The sequence below is a fragment of the Camellia sinensis genome, chromosome 8, assembly GCF_055761805.1.
Source record: "Camellia sinensis isolate YWXY chromosome 8, ASM5576180v1, whole genome shotgun sequence".
In the NCBI taxonomy this organism is placed as follows: domain Eukaryota; kingdom Viridiplantae; phylum Streptophyta; class Magnoliopsida; order Ericales; family Theaceae; genus Camellia; species Camellia sinensis.
Genome location: NC_138968.1, coordinates 39,164,868 through 39,184,488, shown reverse-complemented (window position 1 = coordinate 39,184,488; position 19,621 = coordinate 39,164,868). Strand labels below are relative to the sequence as shown.

Here is a 19,621-nt window from a genome sequence, read left to right as displayed (position 1 = left end):
TGAACCGTCAACGGCAGACTATGTGATTACGAATAGCTTCTTACTATATGTCTGTAACCGATTGGGAAAAACACATGAATGGAATTTTGAAATTTGGTAACTTGTGCTTGGGGAATATGGGAATACCGTATACATGACACGTGGTTAATTACTCCGGTATTACCGTTACTACAATGAACTTGTTTGACTAAGAGAATGATTGATTCTGTGTTACTGTACTTCAAAACTGATGGAATTTATTGACAGCAGACTGGTTCGATTATAAACTCTGATTACCTGGGAGGATATGCAATCAGTATGACTGCTTCTGTATTGACACATAGTACGATTGAATCTGTGGAAACTGAGGCTGATGAATAGTATATGAATGATAACTTCAGAATAACCTGGATTAACTGTAATAAGATTACCGGATTGAAAACCAAATCGAACAAGGACCGGATGGATGACTCGGGAGTGAGTAAATCAAGTTTCTATGACTTAATAACGGGAAACAGTGTGAATCTATGACGTCCCATAAGTACTTGATATAAATAATGTGAATAATAACGTAGTAAAGTTATGTCCAACTGTATTTATTTTCTGTGTGACAAAATAAGTTTTGTTTTCTGAAATGCTATATGCTGTATGCTGAATGATTGTCCAATTTATGATATGTATTCGTAATATCCTTAGTATCATGTGATATCTGTTAGCTGTTACCCGGTATCGGAGGTTCCTTTATAGAACTTAATCTGTCAGCACTCTGTTACCCGTACCGGAGGCCCCGTCATGGGGGCTCAGCTTTTGTTCTGTTGTCCGGATCCGAAGGTTTCTTTATGGAACTGGTTATTCGTAACCTCATGTGTATACGTTCTGTTCTGTTCTGTTCTGTTAATGCTAATGGATGTATTACGTAAACTTAATCATGACTTATGATTTCTGTCTGTGTATGATCTGGACAATAATGTGAATATAAACATGTATATAAATCTGTTTCTGATTAAAAATCTGAATGCGTATAAGACTCTGTTTTGATTCGAACCCTAATCTCTGTATATGATTTGTGATTCTGTTTCGGTTCGAAACTAAGGTCGAGATTGGGTTATGAGCATATTTACGAATATGGTTATGCGGCTGTTTTGTAAAAAATTGCAGTTATATTCTCGTTGAACATCATTTCTTTTGATATAAGATAACTTGAGTTTGGAGGACCAAACTTTTTAAGGTGGGGAGGCTGTAATAACCCGACCCGTACTTAGCTACTAATTAGTGATTAAAGATGCTAATTGAGTGGATCAAATGAATTATGGGATTAATATGCAAATTACATGATATTTGGCCTTCTATCTGTTACTTATAGAAATATCTGTTTGGAATTTCCACTTTAATATGTTAATTGAAAGCCTTATCGGCATCCGAAACCGAAATTGATCACGCCAATATGTTATTTGGAATTTTTAGAACCATATGGCAAGTTTTATTAAAAATTGATTCAGTCTGATTGATTAAGTTGTGTTTGGTTAGCCTTATGTTCTAATTAATGTGTTTTAGCACCATAATCATATATTTGAGACTTAAGCTCATTTGAGCTCATTTGAGCTCATTTCTTTCATCTCCCTTGAGTGGAAAAATTTGAGAATTCATTTTAGAGAGAGGGGGAGCCCAATTCTAGAGAGAGAAAGGGAGAGATTAAAGAGAAATTGAAGGCTATAGCTTGAATTGATCAAAGATTGTGCTAGAACAAGAGTGATTCAAGACTCTAAGTAAGATTACAACCTCTAGATTGTGTAACTAAGTCATTTAGCATGAAAGTTCTTCAAGATTATGAGTTTGATGTGTGTATTGAGCTTAGAATAGAGATTTGAGTTACAATTCATGCATGCATGTACATTTTCTCACAAATTAGCATGAACTCCAAGAATTTTCTCTTGCATGTTTGAAATTTATCTTCATTTGGGGAAATCATCAAGTTTTAAGTTGTTTTGTGGTGTTTGATCATGTTTTGAGAAGTTTGATCCAAGAAAAATTCATGCATGTTGTGTTCATGAACATTCATCATGTTTTAAGTTGAAATTGTGAGTTTTTAACAAACTCTTTGTGAAAACCCACATTTTATTATTCTTAAAAGAAAATAAATTAATTAATTAATTAATTTTATCCAGAGTCTATCTGAAATATGTATTAGTGTAAAAGTTAGTTTTAAATTAACCCAATTCAATCACTAACAAGGATAAAAAAATAAAAAAATAGAAAAATAAATAATAATAATAATTTTGTGGGTGTTTAATATTTGTTATTTATAAATTATTTTATTAAGGATTTATTTTAGAATTAGAAATTGAACGTCCAAATAGCCTAAAGAGATGAAATTGATAAGTTAAATCAGTTTAATTTCAAGTATTGGACCCTATGAAAGTGTAATTAAATTCGATTCAGTTTAATAAAACTAAGGTTTGATCAATTGGGTCCGAATTGGAGTTAATTTAGATGTGCGGATTGAGAATTTAGCTTATTATGAACTAAATTTATTTATGAGGTGCTCAATTGAATATGTAATTTATAGATGGAGATTTTGAGTTTGATTTAAAATTGAAGGCCTTAAAGGTTTGAGAAACCAAAATTGATGAGTTCAATAAGTTTAATTTGATATTTGGAGCCTTTTGGGAGTTTGATTTGAAATCTGATTCAGAATGATAAATTAAACAAAATTAATTGGGCCTTAATGGAAGCCAAATTAGACCAATTAAATTATGTGAGATTTGTGATTAGGTTTGATTAATTTAATTATGTGTTAATCAAGATTTATTAAAATTAAGTGTTGCTCAATTAAATTAAGCAAAAATATAAATTGAATTATGTAAGAGTCTAGAAGTGAGAGTGTTTATGGGTGTAGGTGTATTGAGAAATCTGCAGTGGGTGTGTGTGCATGTGAGTGATGTGCTGGAGCCTCAATGAAATATGTTAGTGTCCATGTGCACACGTGGTGTGTAATGGAAGAATGAGGTGTATGTATTGTGCATTGTGTTGAGAGCATTTCCAAAAAAAAAAAAGGGTTTAAGAGTTGAGACATTGTACGGAGAGAGATTTCCAAGCTTAGAATTCATGTGCTGGAAATGGTAAAGAAAGGCTGAGGAAATAGCTTGGGAAAGTGAAGAATTGAAGAGGAGTTCAAGATTTGGTCAAGGATTCATTAATTGAAGATTTTAGTAAGAAAACTCTCTCAACCCTCTCATTTTTTTATATTTAAAAATTTCAGATTATATACCTATGATAAATTGTCTGAACTTGTAGTTAGGATTTTATTTATGATTGTATAAAAATTTTATGATGGTATATTAAATATTGATAGTCTGAAAATCATGATAATATTGTGGAATTTGGACTTGCATGTGTAGTTTATGTCATTAAAAAGATTATTGAAGATGTTATTTGGCCCTTTAAATACGTTAGAAAGTTGTACGAATTTTTAGATAATTTTATACTCAAAATTTGTAGATGATTTCTTCTACAAAGTTGTTGATAATGATGTCTAGTTCATCCACAAAATTTTTAAACAATTATTGAGTTTTGTACAAATTTATACAGATTTTAAACCAAATCTGGAGCTATAGACAGATTTTATTATGTGTTTGAAAAATCATTAAAAATTTTATATTAAACCAAATCTGATAATTTCTAAGCAAAAAATGAAATCTGAGAAGTCTAGTTTCATAATAAATTTTTAGATCGTGGAATTGATTTATAAAATTAAAGTATGAAATTAATTTAAGAAAATGTGATAAATCTGTGTCATAAACACTCTTGGAATTTATTTTTGGAAATTGCTTTCTGAAAAATCGCCATAACATGTTTATTGAGTATTCTGTAGATTTATATAAATTTTAGAGTTGTATAAGTAATTTATTTATAATTTTATTTGCAAGATGTACATTTTGAAAATTTCCGGACAGATTTAAGATCATCACTTCAATTATTTATTTGGATAAAAATCAGTTATTGTGTTGATCTAATTCATCAAATATTGTAAATTAGTAATCTATGTATGGGTGTATTGTGGTTTATTTAATATTGTGCTAGTCTAATCTTATGAATTAAAAGTCCATGCATGTGTGTAATTATGATTTATTTCCTTTCTCTTTTTTGGTATCTAAATTATTACTTCATACCATGGTTTAAATAAATTGTTTATTTAAATGTTGTACAATTGTTTATTATTGTGTGACATGTGTAATATTTTATGTTTGGATCTTAATGAGTTGGTATAACATTATTGGTAATTAAATTTTGAATTATTGTGAATATCTCAACGAGTAAAGAGACACGGAATTTAACCAATGATACATTAAAATGTAAAAGTGATGGGGTAAGCCCGGTTTAGAATCTTGCGCAAGTGAGTTGCGAACCCTAACATGGCACGGGAAGGTATTTCAGCTCTTATCGGTGTAGGCGATATAAGGTTGGTGGTGCGGGTGTCACAACATAGACCGTTCCCTTGGGGCAGACCGTGATGTCACGACTCGAGTATGTAACCTTGGTGCGTGGGCATCATTGGTAGTTACTGTAAGTAACATTTGAATATTTGACCAAGGGGGAGTCAGAATTGCCCGTGGCTATTGCTTAGCGGTTGAATGGAAATAATGCTCCGCAGGAAGCTACTTAAACTTATCTGATAAACTAAATTTATGAAAATTTAAAAGAAAAGTGGGCATTTTCCTTATGATGAAATACTGCCTCTATTTGTCATTTTTTTATTTATTTATTATTTATTGTTATTATTTCAACTGATGGCATTCCTTTTATACTTATTAAATGCTACATGTTATTCTGTTACTACGCATTATTCATTGTGGGTATTATTATCGGGGTGGGTATTCGGGTCGTAGTATCTTATTGAGCTCATCGCTCATTGGCATCCTCGTTGCCCTGGTGTTTCATGCCAGGTACCGAAGAAGCCGAAGGAAACACCGAGATGTTGGAAGGCAACATTTAGCCCTGATTAGCTTGAAGCGTGCCAAAGTTCCATGAACCATTTTTCTGAGTTTTCTAGTTTTTCACTCTTTTTTTTTTTATTTGTGTACTAAGACAAAGTTTTAAGTTTGACTGGAGTTGTAATTTAAGAACTTTTAGTTTTGGTGTTATTATTTAATGGATGATGGTAAATTTGGTGGGAACATTGATGAGGATTCTTAATTAAGAAAATTGATTTTAAGTTTTAAACCTTATTATGATGTCTCCAAATTTTGGGGCGTCACACCCTTGGGCCATGATTTTATGAAACGATCCTCAATTCTTCATGTTTTACAAGTTTACCATGTTATCTCAAGTTTTGGGGCCCAAGAGATGTGTTTTGAAGGTTGGAATTCGAGTTTTGAGCTTGAAGGTGCAATCTGAAAATTCCAAAATATGTATCTACGCTCGAGCGTAGGAGTTCACGCCCGGGTGACCACTCTGAGTGCGTGCACTCCGCTCGAGCAACCAAAAGTCCGCTCAAGTGTGAATTGCAAGCTCCCAGAAGTTTCATGTCTTTTACAGATCGCTCGAGCGAAGGAATGTGCGCTCGAGCGACCTTTCACATTTTGCATATCCGCTCGAGCGAGGAAAGCTACGCTCGAGTGTGGACCTCATTTTCAAAAATTTTGACTAAGTGTTCCAAGGCATGTTTTGGCATCCTCATTGCATCTTAGACATTCCTAAGCCTTAATTAAGCTTTGATAAAGAGGTTATGGATTAGAAACAAACTAAGAAAAGAATGTACTAAGTTATGAGATTCAAGAGTGTGTTTTGAGCAATGTGTTAAGGAAGAACAAGAATCAATATAATGTAAGCTAAACCGTGTTGGCCGTGTACATGTGTAATGATAAGATGCGCTTGTGCTATGTATTTTGTGGTTGTAGATTAAGACTCGAGGATTGATTGACCGCTTACTAGAACCACTATGAGTAACGTTATCGTAAAGATACGTTTATATGAATTATGTTCCAAATGAAATGTGATAAGCTATGTTTTTTGAAATGATATCTATTTTTGTGAACGAATATTCCGTATTTGAAATCTATTATGGCATCCATAGATAGTCCCAAGTCATGAGGGACGGCATGAAAATGTGGGTCCATGACATTCATGTGTTTACGAGGTCTCGTTAGCCACTTCATTGTGGTGATATGTGTTTAATCGGTATCCGGAACCGATTACTCTAGTCGGAAGACGTTTTGTAATGTGTTCTATGGGATGTACCATTATTATGTTCTGATATGAGAATGATTATGCTCTGATCTGTTTCCGCTAATTATGATATGTTCGGATTTTGTTTACTGACCCCTTTACCTTAATGTTATTCGTTGGGCTTTAGCTCATTGTGTGTATATATATGTATAGGTGAGCATTCTGGAGCCCGAGCCTGAAGGCTTTTGCCTGGATCTGTGTCCTGTTGTCAGCCAACCATTGTGCCTCACGTGGAGGTTCCCGAAGTGTCTTGAGTTCAAGTTCTGTTGGTTCTATGTATATGTATAACTTGTTTTAATTCTGTTGGCTGGACTTAAGATACTGTAATGTGTGTGGGTATAATGTATGAATGACTATTGCATATGTATATAAAGTTTTTAAATATTCCGTTTCATATAAGTCAGCATAGCTCATTGGACAATTATATTTATGTATTTGTTTCCGCTAGCTCCTTAATCTTGTTAATCTGTTCAGAGGCCTTCGGTAGTCCACGGATTACTGGCCGGTTACGATACTAAACCTATAGGGGCGGGTTTGGGTCGTGACATACTTACCACTATCAAACACCACCACTTGCCACCACCAAACAACACAACTCTTCACCAGATACCAGCATCCATTACCGCCACTCTCTCCCATTTTTATCTCAAACAAAATCTTAAAAATCACAAATAAATAGAAAATATAAATATATAGAGAGTGGGATCATATCTGGTAGTCTTCAATCTATTTAATGATCTACCATTCCTTGTTTTAACCTTTGAATCTACTTTGCTTCTGATTTTTAGATCTAGTTGAGGCTAGAGACGGGTAAATGGTAGATTAGATTGGAAGGAAAGTGATGGCATGGCTAGGTAGTGGATTAAGAGTTGTAAGGTAGTGGAGTGGCGATCTAAGCTCTTGAAGATGGTAGATAGAGGAATGGATGGTTGTCCATTGAGAAAGTAGGTAGAAGAAAGTCATGGTGGTTGTTTGTAATGGCTTCGACAGTGGTAGTGGTAGGGTGGTGATAATGACAGTAGTAGTGACTATGGAAAAGACTACATTGACAGTAGAGGTAGTGGTAGGCAGATTGAGAAGGAGATGAGAAATGGTGAAGAAGAGGTTAGGATCTTCTTAGGAAGTTGGGAGAAGAAACAAATAAAAGAGGAGAGAGAGAGAAAAAAGATGGATGGTCAGGGTTTTTTTTGTCTCTTGAAATTTTGATTCTATCAAATTGTAATGATTTTTATATTTTGAATTATGTTGTAAAACACTACGCAAATGGTGAGAGAACCAAAAAATTAATCTATGAGATTTGTTTTGATTGAACTTTGAAGCGTATGAGAGAGAGAGAGAGAGAGAGAGAGAGAGAGGGGGATGGGCCTTAAACTCATATAATTGGCATAATATTAGAGATTTAGAATTGCATTTAACCTTAATGTTATATATAGATCTAAATCTAATCTAATGATTGACAATAAAACATTTAAGATTCTATAGTTAGTAGCTTTAGGTTATATTTGGATTACCTTTGAGTCAAGAATGAGTTCATGTCTACATGTTAAAACAGATTTTACATTAATTAGATGGGTTGTGTTAGATTTACATGCGTTTAATTTTAATACAACCCTATTAATATTCATATTGTCAAATTGTGTTATATTTGTGTTTATGTCAAAAAATAATTAATCCTAACTCTTTAAAGTACGTCGACCATAATAGCTTCTATAATTTCATTTTGTTTTATGTACTATTTATTTATTTATTTTATTTTTGGACCTTGTTGAAAAAGTAAATCCCTGCAATGTTCGGGACAAAGTTTGTTTGAATCGGCTGGTTTGCAAATCTTGGGCTTTATTGTTATAAAAAGATAAAACTTAAAAAACTTAAGTTTTGACCCATTTCGAACCTGGGCTGGGCTGGTTGTTTTAAATTACAGAATGGCCCCTATAAATTGATGAAATTACGTTTTTACCATCTTCTCCTTTCCGTCGATCACCGACCCGCCTCTCAATCCGTGCCCTATATTGCCCTTGTCCGAGAGAAACCTAAAAAACAACTCGACACAGAGCTCAAACAATCTTCAGCTCACACATACATACATACATCTCTCTATATATATATATGTAGAGAGAGAGAGTGTGTGTCGAGAGCGTGTAGAGAGAGAGAGAGAGAGTGTGATGGAGCATCAAGAACAAGAGCAAGAGCATGATGTGTACGGAGGAGAAATACCCGATGAAGGAGAGATGGATGCCGATGTCGAGATGTCTAGGGCTGAAGAGGAGGAATCTAACTCCAAGGTCCTCTCTCTCTCTCTCTCTCTAATTCTCACACTAGTTCTTTCTCTCTCTCTCTCTCTCACATGTGGTTTGCCCTAATCTGTTTTGTTGGTGTTTTAATAGGACTTGCAGGACATGAAGAAGAGACTCAAGGAGATAGAAGAAGAAGCAGGAGCCCTTCGCGAAATGCAGGCCAAAGTCGAAAAAGAAATGGGCGCCGTTCAAGGTCCTCTCTCTCTCTCTCTCTCTATATATATATATATATAAGTATTTGGGATCCTTTTATTTGTTTGATGTGATTCTGTATCCAGTCTCTGGTTATGCTTCTTTTGTATAGACAACAAACTAGAAAAGAATTTATGAGGAAAATCTAGCTTTGGGGTTGGAGTAGAAAATCTAGATATTTGTTCTCGTTGTTCTAGATTTATGTGACTAATCTGTGCTTTTAGTTCAGCAAAGTTGGATGAATTGTTCAATTATAACATATGGGTTGTAATTGATGAAGAATTGTTGAAAGACCCAAAGTGTTGACAACTATTGTTAATAATGCTATTCCGGTTTTATTGGATTCTGATGTAGTTTGAGGTTACACAAAAGCAAATGGTGATTCCCTTAATAGCATTATAGCACTGATCATATACATTGTAGTATAAAGTTCAAGAAAATCAAAGGAATTAAGCTTAATATGGAAGGATGTTGTGCCTCTAATTCTATGTTAAACACATGCATAATTTTTTTTTTGATAATCAGGTATTTGGGTAACACGTTAAACACACACAAAATGTATCAAACCAAATAGAAAAATAAAACAAATTTTACAATTTATACATGCTTGGGTTCTTTTTGGATTATAAGCCTTTTTGGAGAATCTTTGGTTGTGTTTGGTTTGTGTTTGTAAAGTAGCTTTTGAGATAAAAAGTACGAAAACTTGTTTGGTTTGCCTTTTTTCAGAAATGGTTTTGGAAAATTATTTTGGGGAGAGAGTTTTAAAAAAAATGATTGATTTGATGTGTATGAGAGAGAGAGAGAGATTTTGGAAAGTAGGTAACCAAACAAAATTTTGTGATTTTTTTTGAAAAAATTTGTTTGGTTTGATTACTTTTGAAAATTTGTTTGTAGAAATTTTTTTTCCAAAATTTTTTTTGAAAAACAAACCAAACAAGGCCTTATGTCCATCATTGCTATCTCTGTGTCTAGTTTTGCAAACAATATCTATATTATACTATGAAGGTAATGCCCATTTGGTGTAATCTTGTTATGAATAATGTCGCATTTGTTTAATTCCTTTAATTTCCTTGACTATTAAGGAAAGACAACATTTAAGTTGATCATAAATATGGGAAATTTTCTATTGCCAGCTCATCCATTGTGGAAGTCACCTCTAACATGATAATTCCTCCCTTTGTTTCCCAAAATTCCTCACAAATTAATTGAAATTACCACAACTCTCCACTCATATACGCAAATGTCTAGAAGTTCTGAGATTGATGATTAGACGTGTCACGGATGAACCATGTATTATCCTTCAAAATGGTCTTAGTTTGGTACACTATAAAACTTTGTTATCACTTGAAATTTTGTGATATAAGTCCAATAATTTTCAAAATTCAATTGTTAGCTATGGAGACATAAGGGAAGAGAAATATATTATATATCTAGGGTCATTTTTCAAGTCTTATTTGTTAGTGTTATGTTCCATTTAACCCATATTTTTAAATATTCCCTTAGGTCTTGTTTAGAGTAATATAACCAAAACACTCTTCCAAACTTTTGCGCATGTTTCCATTTTGAAACCAACACACTAAAAAATAATAACAATCCCTCATTCTATGGAGAAAATCTCTCCTCCATTTCATGGAAAAAATCTCTCCTTTATTCCATGGAAAAAATCTTTCACATTTCCAAAATCCTAAATCGTTTACCTTTTAAATTGTCTATCTCTCAAATAAATGTTGATGTAAACTTTCACATTACAAATGCATATTGGTAAATAACATCTCATGGAACCATACACACACTCAATGTTGTGTGTGTGTGTGTGTGTGTGAACATTAACATTAGGTGCAACTAGCTATTTGTATTACATAATTAATATGAACATTCATATCTCTGTGTACACACTATGTTTGTGACCAAAATAACACATTATGTTTGTGCTAGTATGACTACTTTTTAATGTGAATATTAAAATTGATTGTTGATGTTGTTTTGTTGTTTTAGTATTATAGAGACATTGTGAGCATTCACATTGTTGGTAGTTGCTTGTTATTGTGTACACATAACCATTGGCTTAGTGTGCATTGTGGTAAATGCAATGTTAATGTGAACATTTGCATCTCTATGTTAAATTGTTAAGATACACAATATGTTGTCACTAAAATAACATATTGTTGTTTGCGCTTGTATGACTATTCCTGAATGTGAATATTAACATTAATCAAAATACCAATTTCAACACATTAAAATTTGATAATCTACAACAACAATTATTTTAGTAGATGTGAGCGTTCACATTACTGAAATACCCAACCAATAAGCATACACATATTGATATATAATACCATATCAATCCATCTCGAAACAGAAAGTCGAATCCAATTTTAATCAATTATTGAACAATCCTGAACATATATTCCTACCAAACATTATTGAACATAAAAAACCTACCAAATACATACCTACATGCAATTGCAAAACAAAAACGATGCTAACCTTGCCCTTACGATCTCTTAATGGAAGAAAACAGAGCTTCGAATTGCAACAATGGAAGAACACAGAGTTTCGAACTGCAACAATGGAAGAATACAGAGTTTCAAACCACAACAATGGAAGAACACATAGTTTCGAACCGCAACAATGAAAGAACACAATATTCTCTCACATCGTGTAAAGCAGAGCTTCGAAACCCTACCAAAACGTCCCACTAATTTTTCCCGAATCGATGATTACCAAAATTACCAAAATAGAAAAAAGGAAACGTGAAGATTACAATTATGTGTAATACGGATTATCAAAAATAGAACAAAGGGTATATTAGTCCCAAAAATATTATAAATAAGGAAAGATGAACCTCCAGGGGTTCAAGTCTAAATATATGGGATTAGGTCGAATACAAGAAAACATTATGGACTTATTGGGCTATAAGTCCTCTAAATGGTATTTATAAATAAATCTCTCATATATATATATATATATATGAAGGCATATGTTACGGATGAGAATTAGTTTCTTATAAAATATATTGCACATTTGGCTATGTTTGCCAAGTGTGGTTATACATTTATGTGTTAGGTTGACTTTAATCCTCAAATTTTAGGACTTGGGCTTGTAGGAAAGTTTTCAATTTTCTTCTTCCATGCCTGAGGGTAAAACAACTTGTTCATGTGACATATTGGGTATGTTTGGTTTGGTTTTAGGAGAGTAGTTTTTAAAAATTGTTTTGGGGAGAGAGTTTAGAAATTTTTTTAGTTTGTTTGGTTGTGTATTTTGAAAGTAGTTTGGGAGTTTGGAATGATTTGATATTTTGTTATAATTGAGTAGATGTGTGTGAGAGAAAAAGTGATAGAGAAGGAAAGAGGAGAGAGAAAAAATGATTGATTGATAGGTAAGAGAGAGAGTGATTTTGGAAATTGTTTTGGAAAATTTACAAACCAAACAAATTTAAAATTTTTTTTTTTTCCAAAATCACTCTACAAATCCAAACCAAACATACCCATTGTTTTTCATATGAGTAAGGCTTCCAAGAATTGAGTTATCTATGAATAAATTGGGCTCTACATCAGTAAGGCTTACTCATATGTAAGTAAGGCATCCATTACTACATGAGTGGAGCTTGAACCTTGTTTATGGGCTCAATTCTTAACAAGCTGTTTTTTGGGTGGGTGAATACATTCTTAAACAAGCCATGAATGAGTAAACACTAGTTTGTCTAGGTTAGGCTCTTAAAATTATTGGTATCGTGTTCTGATTGTAAAGTTCTTGTCTGTTACCATAGTTGTCAAATAGGGATTCGAATCTTTAATCAAAATGGCTTCGTACCGAATCGCAAATCGAATCGAATTGTGAATCGTAAAGATTCGGTCACTTTTTCTAAATTACTTAGAAAAATATATCTATACACTTGAATGTTAAATATATCTTATAAATATGAAATATTTAGGCTTAAATCAATGAAAATATTAATGATGGCGACGTAATTTAATAGGATACAATCATACATACAAGTGTATGATTATTGTCTATTAAATTAAAATATTTTCATTGATACCTTAAATATGAAATATGCATGTCATTATAGCCTATTAAATTAATTATGGGCTATAATTTACGGTAAATATGAAATATGTATGATTATAGCCTATTAAATTAAAATATTTTCTTATCATACATACAAAGGCTATATTCATACATACAAGTGTATGATTACGTCCAAATCCTCCGTAAGATCATCATGTTACCTTTTTCTTTTTTCAGATATTTCTAATCAACCATTCTTAATAATGACAGTAAACAAAAACAAACTCTCAATTTCTAAGTAACAATAACTTAACAACAATGGAGCTGCTTGGTGCAACTTATTGTAACATAAAAGTTGATAATCAGAAAGCAAAAACCAAAAACGCCCCTCATTAGCTTCAAGATAATTAGCTTATTTAAGCTATTTTTTCGATTTTTGCCTAATAAGCTATGAGTAGAAGTTGCCTCAAACAATTTGGTAGACTCCCAAATTAAAATAGGCTATAATCAGCTCCTTTAAGTTGCAACAAATAGCCCCAATGTTGATATCTGGACAATAAGTATACATACATAATTCGAGTAACAATGACCCAATAATAAGAAAAAAATTATTTGGAATAATTTATTTTAAAACCTAAAACATTTTAATGGGTATGATTATTGTTCAAAACATTTTTTTTTTTAAATAAAAAAGATTATGGAATCATTAGGTTTAACTAACTAACCTCACTCATGCAATATTGAATTATATTTATTTTAATAAAATAAAATAACAATAGAGAATTCATTGTGTAAGTTACTTAAAAACATCTTTAGAAGATATATTATTATTTGTTTAGGAGAAAAAACTAGAAGAAAATGTTAAAAATATGTTGGGTCTAATTGAATGTGATTGGATTCTGTTAAATACTCAATGATTACCAAAATAACAAGAAGTCGTGTATATAACATATATATATATATATGTTGGTTATTTTGGTAAACACTATTAGAAGTTGTATTATATTATTTTTACTAAAACAAATAGAGAAAAAAAAAAAGAATCGAAAATGTCAGTCACAATAGTTTCAAGAATTACATGAATCGTAAAAAATGAATCAAATCTTGAATAATTTGTGAATTGTGCGATTCACCATAGATTCATATCAATTATGCAAAAATTGTGAATCGAATCTTTAATCGTAAGAGAGAGAGAGAGAGAGAGAGAGAGAGAGAGAGCATACTTGTAAAAGTGGGATTGAATCAATTTGTCCTCAAATCTCATCGCCTGTTTCCGCTCATTCTCAAGGGTTTTTAGTCTTCTACACGATCTACAAAAGTAGATTTAAGGAAACCAACATAGGGAAGAAATTGAAGACTATGTTGTTCAGAAAGATTTAATTTTAAAATAATTGATTCATGAGATCACAACAAATAAAATAGTTGATAAAGATCTTAGATGAGAAGGGTAGATTAGGAAGCGGAGAATACAGTGAATTGATGAGGAAAAAAAAAAACCCCTTTTCTAGACAAAAAAGGTTTTGGGTGTAACGAAATCATGTCAGCATTTCTTGTCTGTTACTACTACGTGTACATTGGGCATTGGATGAAAAAAATAAAAGATACCATATTTCTTCCCCTCCCGTCCAGGTATCATATATGCCCCTAAAATAAAGAGCCTTGAATACTAGAAGAAAAGCACCTATCCCTAACAAGATTAAGTGAATACCTAAAATTGTGGTCAAGTTCCAAAGGTTCTAGGAAGTTCTGTCTATAGCTTGTTCATAATTTCACTCGACCGACTTAACGAGGACGTCCACGTAGATCCGAAGGGGAGGGGTTTTCTTCGAAACTCGAGAGACGGAATAGGAAATTGGATGCTTCAGCTCAGTAGCCCTGGTTACTCTAGATGGTGAAAATATTATCGATTGTGAACCAATATTGAATGTTGACACGATTTCATCTCACCCAAAACTTTTCCCGTTTAGAAAAGGTTTATTTATTTATTTTAATTTTTTCATATCGATTCATTGTATTCTCCGCTTTGTAACCTACCATCCTCATTTAAGATCTTTATTGGTTATTTTATTTATTGTGATTTCATTAATCAATTATTTTAAATTTAGATCTTTGTGGACAACAAAGTTTTGAATTTCTTCCCTAGGTTGATTTCCTTAAATCTACTTCTGTAGATCGTGTAGAAAATTAGAAATTCTTGAGGATGAGCGGAAATCGGCAACGGGATTTGAGAACACATTGGTTCAATCCAACTTTTAAGAGTATGTTCTCTCTCTCTCGCTCACTCGCCCACCTTCAAGCTATCTATCTATGTGCAGTCCTCTACGATGTCATCGGTTTATGTCTCTCTAGAAAACCGTGACCACGATTAGCTTGGAATTTTTTATTGGTTGTCTTAAATTATGGTAAATTTTAAGATTTGGTGTACTTTGTTTTGTCAAGTTTAAGCCAGATCGAATACGATTTCTTGAAGCTAGATATAAATACTTGCTTGATTTGATCAAGCAAATCCTGAATACCACCATACAAGGCTTGATCTGATTTGGTCCTTTTATAGTATGAGTAATTAATTTATTTGGAAATATGTTGCAAAAAAGGAACATATTGGAGATACTATTATATGTTCCTTATTGAATTGAGATTTTTTTTTCCTCCTTCTAAGGTAAATTCAACTTACTTAATATGTTTGTTACATGAATGTCCAATTACACATGTCGGACACATATTCATATCATTACCTAACTGTCTAGTATTGATATCGGTATTTCATACATTTAGAAGAGTCCATGTAACATAAAACATGCATGAGTTAATGTATTTCATATTTCATGTAAGAAATTGTTTGTTTTGTGAGGGAGCTTTTTTTATTTTTTTATGAAGATCATGGAGAATTTTAATATTTGTAAATCTATTAATTTATAGATCCTTGTTCTCCATAGAGTATTAAGTATAAGCGAGAGTCAATTCTATTATGTGTGACTCAATACTCTTACTAGTGTTTGTGACTGTTTGATGCAAGTATTTGATGCATTTAAAAGGATACATTCATGTAGACTATTGTAAAGGCTTAGATATGTAGCTGAAACATGCAAAAGGTGGCCAAATTGAAAAATGGGAGAAAATCACATTAGAGGGTCAATTCTATATTTTTGATCCAGCAATCCTCGCAATTGGACTCTTCCATGCAAGTATTTCATACATTTGGAAGTGTACATTGATATAGGTTATTGTAAAGGGCTACATACACAGTCGAATCGTGCAAAAGTTGGTCAGATACTCTAATCTAGACCTCTTTTACTAAGGGTTTAGATGACACATGGTGTCCAAAATCCACATTGATTTTCTACCTTCTTGAATTTGCTAATGGACTCATGTGAAATTTGTGGACTCGAGGTCTTAGGTTCAACTTCTACTAGGTGCTATCAACTCCTTGGGGCCACACCCACGGGCTCTGTCTAAGATTTGCCTAATTCATGTGGAGGGGGCGTTTTGCGTGGGTCCCAGGATTAGTAAGCTGGCCCAGACACCCGGTCATAATATGTGTTAAAAGGAAATCTATTTATCTTGTCCTATTACTTCTGTATGCATTGTTTGTTAGGTTTGCTGCTTTTGGTGACAACATTTTTATCGTTAATTGCTTAATCTATTTTAATTTCTTATGGGCATGTATGACAATCCACAATGATTTTCTACATTCTTGAATTTGAGGATCGTTTGAAATTTTTGGTATTGATTAGTTTTCATGTCTCCCATTTGTATATGTTGAAAGAAATTTATCTATTTTGTCATATTACTTGTATATGCAATGTTTGCAAGGTTTGCTGCTTTTGGTGACTGCATTTTTATCTTTAATTAATTACTCTCTTCTATTTTGTTGTGGGCATGTATGAAGACTCTTCTAGTGGTTCTGCTACTCAGGCTGAGAAGGAGGAGGTGGATTCACGCTCCATATATGTTGGTAATGTATGGCTTTACAATCCTTTTCTCTCATGCTTTTGGCCTAAACCCATTCAATGAATGCATAGCAATACATTACTGTTTGGATACATATGATTCGTTGTTGATTGGAAATGGGATTTGTGTATGCAAATGGGTCACATCACCTAGTTTTCAAATTTCATATAAGTCCATCTAAAGCCTATATGGAATTGCATCTTACCATCCTATTATTTTTGTCAATAGAATACTCTCAGCTCTTGCTTTTGGTGGTGTTAAGTTATAACTAATAGTGGAGCAAAATGTTGTTGAAAGTATATTTGCTATGTAATTAGTAGCAAGAAGCTAATGTATTTAACATCCATGTAGGAACTAATTTTTTTTGTTTTTCCAAAAAGAAAAGAATTTTCCCAAAAAAAAAAAAAAAAGGAAGAAAAAAGGAAGTATTTTGTTCTTTATTTTCAAGGAAATCACTACCTATCTAAAAATAATGAAGAAAATTATTAAGTCTAGTAATTTTAAGCTATAAGACCCTTTTGCATTCACTTCAAGATGTTTGAAATGTTTAGTTTTTTTCATTACCTAGCATAGTGTTGGTACTTCTATACCTATTCTCCAACTTATTATTTAGTAAGATTCACAAATTTGTAAACATCATCTTCCCCCGCGCAAGAAGAAGAAAGGTTTGAGTTCAGGACCCATGCATAGTTCCTTGAGAGCAATTCTTCTAAAGGATTAGTATGGTTACTATAAGCTTTAAGAGGATGTTATGATTCAATAAGCCTGCTAATGCTCCTAGAAATATTTCTTATATCGCCTACTTTTTCGTGATTCTTAATTAAAAGACATAGGTTTGGTGTTACTCTCCCCCCCTGGGGCCCTGGTCCTAAATTTGTCAGTATTGCTTGCCATAAAGAGTTTTTCAATTATTCTGAAAGAATATTCACAGCTTTTCATCGTTGAATATGCTGTGCAACTCCTAATTTAATCTTGGTTAAGATTTAGTTGGTGTTTCTTTGCAAAGTATCTAGCCATTGCTTAAGATCAAAGTATGAGTGCATATAAGTGTAATGGAGTAATATCTTTGATTTAACATTGCATTCACCACATTGCAGAAGAACATTTCAACTCTTCCCATCAGCCGCATTGCGGAGACAACGTGCTCTTTAATTTCCCCTTTTGGGACAACCAGTCCAATGTTGTGGATCTGATCTCTTCAGTATATTATGACCATAAATATTTGTATTCTATCCTAGAACCTTTGATTCTAGAGCATCTGTCCATTGATGTAATGGGGCTGTTCAACCACACGTTTACCGTAGCAGCTTGTTTCATTAGTGAGTAAAAGAATAAATGCATGTGGTAGATTCTTTTCTACATGCCAGTCATTATCATTTTGATAGATGGTTGTAAAAAAAGAACTGACGGTTATGTTGTCTTGATGCAATCTTATCACAGTGACATTTTGTTTTGTGTTAATGGATGTACTTGGGATAGTTTCAGCTCCATTATCTATGGTTTGATGCTGAATACGCCAATCCATTTGAGGCACCTGGATATGTGTCTGGTACACCTGAGACTTTCATGCATCCTTTCTAGTGGCATTAGAGTTTTAAAAAAATGGCAAGGGTTTCAAATAGTTCGCCTCATATTAGTGCTCATCAAAATCGATCATCACCATTGTGCACTTCAACTTTCTCTCTGTCTGGGTGTTTATATGCCATAAATAATTGTTGAAAATAAAAGAAAACATTCTGTTGGGGAAATAAAAAATTTGATCTTGGTAACTTGGCATTGTTGGTCAGTTTTGCGGACTTGACATTTATCTTGGAATGTGTTTGTATTTCCTGATCAAAAGAATGTGTTTCTATTGTTAAAATGAAGGGCTACTTTTTCCAATCAATTAATTATTAACTCTTAAAGTTATCAAATAGAATCGTTTATAAATTTATGTTTTAAATGTAATTTAAAGAACTTATCTCTGAGGAATCATGTTCGGGAAAATTGGTGCCATTTGTCAACTGCAAGTTTATTTGGTTTCAGTGGCTTGAGTGTATATTATTTTTGTTGGATTTACGCCAGTATTACTACTAGACTTTTGTAATGTTGTTTATTGGTTTCTATTGCTAAAGCATATCTCTTCTCAGTAAACATTGTTCAGGAGTGACTAGTAATTTTTCTCGACCATTTTGGAACTTCAGGTAGACTATGCATGTACACCGGAGGAGGTTCAACAACACTTTCAGTCCTGTGGAACAGTCAACAGGGTCACAATTTTGACAGACAAGTTTGGTCAGCCTAAAGGATTTGCTTATGTGGAGTTTGTGGAAGTTGAGGCTGTTCAGAATGCTCTTCTGTTAAATGAATCAGAGTTGCATGGTCGCCAGTTGAAGGTCCTTGAACTTACACTGATTGAAGATAACAACTTTGACACATATGAATGACACATACAGATTTGTTTATTTAATATGTAATGGATTATTATGTTCTCCAGGTGTCTGCAAAACGAACTAACGTTCCTGGGATGAAACAGTATCGAGGAAGGCGTCCCAACCCATATTTTGGTTTTCCATCCCGAAGGCCCTTCGTGCCTGGTCCACCTTTCTATCCTGCATATGGATATGGGTAAGCATTAGAATTATCTGGTACTATTTAGGTTGCTTGGTTAACAAATGAAAAGATGGGAAACAAGAACTTTCTGACGTGTTCGATCAGAATAGCAATCATAAATCTTCAGTTTTCTTTTCTTTCCCTGAACTTATCAGCAATGCAAGCATTATTATACCTTTTTTATTTTTATTTTTATTTTTTTAAAATCATTTAGTGCCCAGAGAATTAGAATAAGTTATGCCTGTCAGATTAAAATATAAAAAATTTATAATGCGGGCAGTGGTTTTCCAATGTATAAATTATATTGATGAGATATTCTGCATGGATTGATCGAATATAGCATTGCTTTTAGTACATTACACTAAACGCAAGTGTTT

General features: G+C 33.0%; 1 protein-coding gene across 2 annotated transcripts in view; it reads left to right on the top strand.

The window, feature by feature from the left end:
• Positions 1 to 8,125: 8,125 nt before the first annotated feature.
• Positions 8,126 to 19,621, top strand: part of PABN1 (polyadenylate-binding protein 1) — a 32,749-nt gene continuing 21,253 nt past the window's right edge. The window contains exons 1-5 of one of the 2 annotated variants that reach the window (XM_028246618.2): positions 8,126 to 8,486; positions 8,589 to 8,691; positions 16,591 to 16,661; positions 18,836 to 19,027; positions 19,129 to 19,259. In XM_028246618.2, the coding sequence (XP_028102419.1) occupies positions 8,367 to 8,486; positions 8,589 to 8,691; positions 16,591 to 16,661; positions 18,836 to 19,027; positions 19,129 to 19,259 (617 nt within the window). In that variant the 5' untranslated portion in view covers positions 8,126 to 8,366. The remainder of the gene's footprint in view (positions 8,487 to 8,588; positions 8,692 to 16,590; positions 16,662 to 18,835; positions 19,028 to 19,128; positions 19,260 to 19,621) is intronic. The other variant, XM_082882504.1, reaches the window with a different exon arrangement.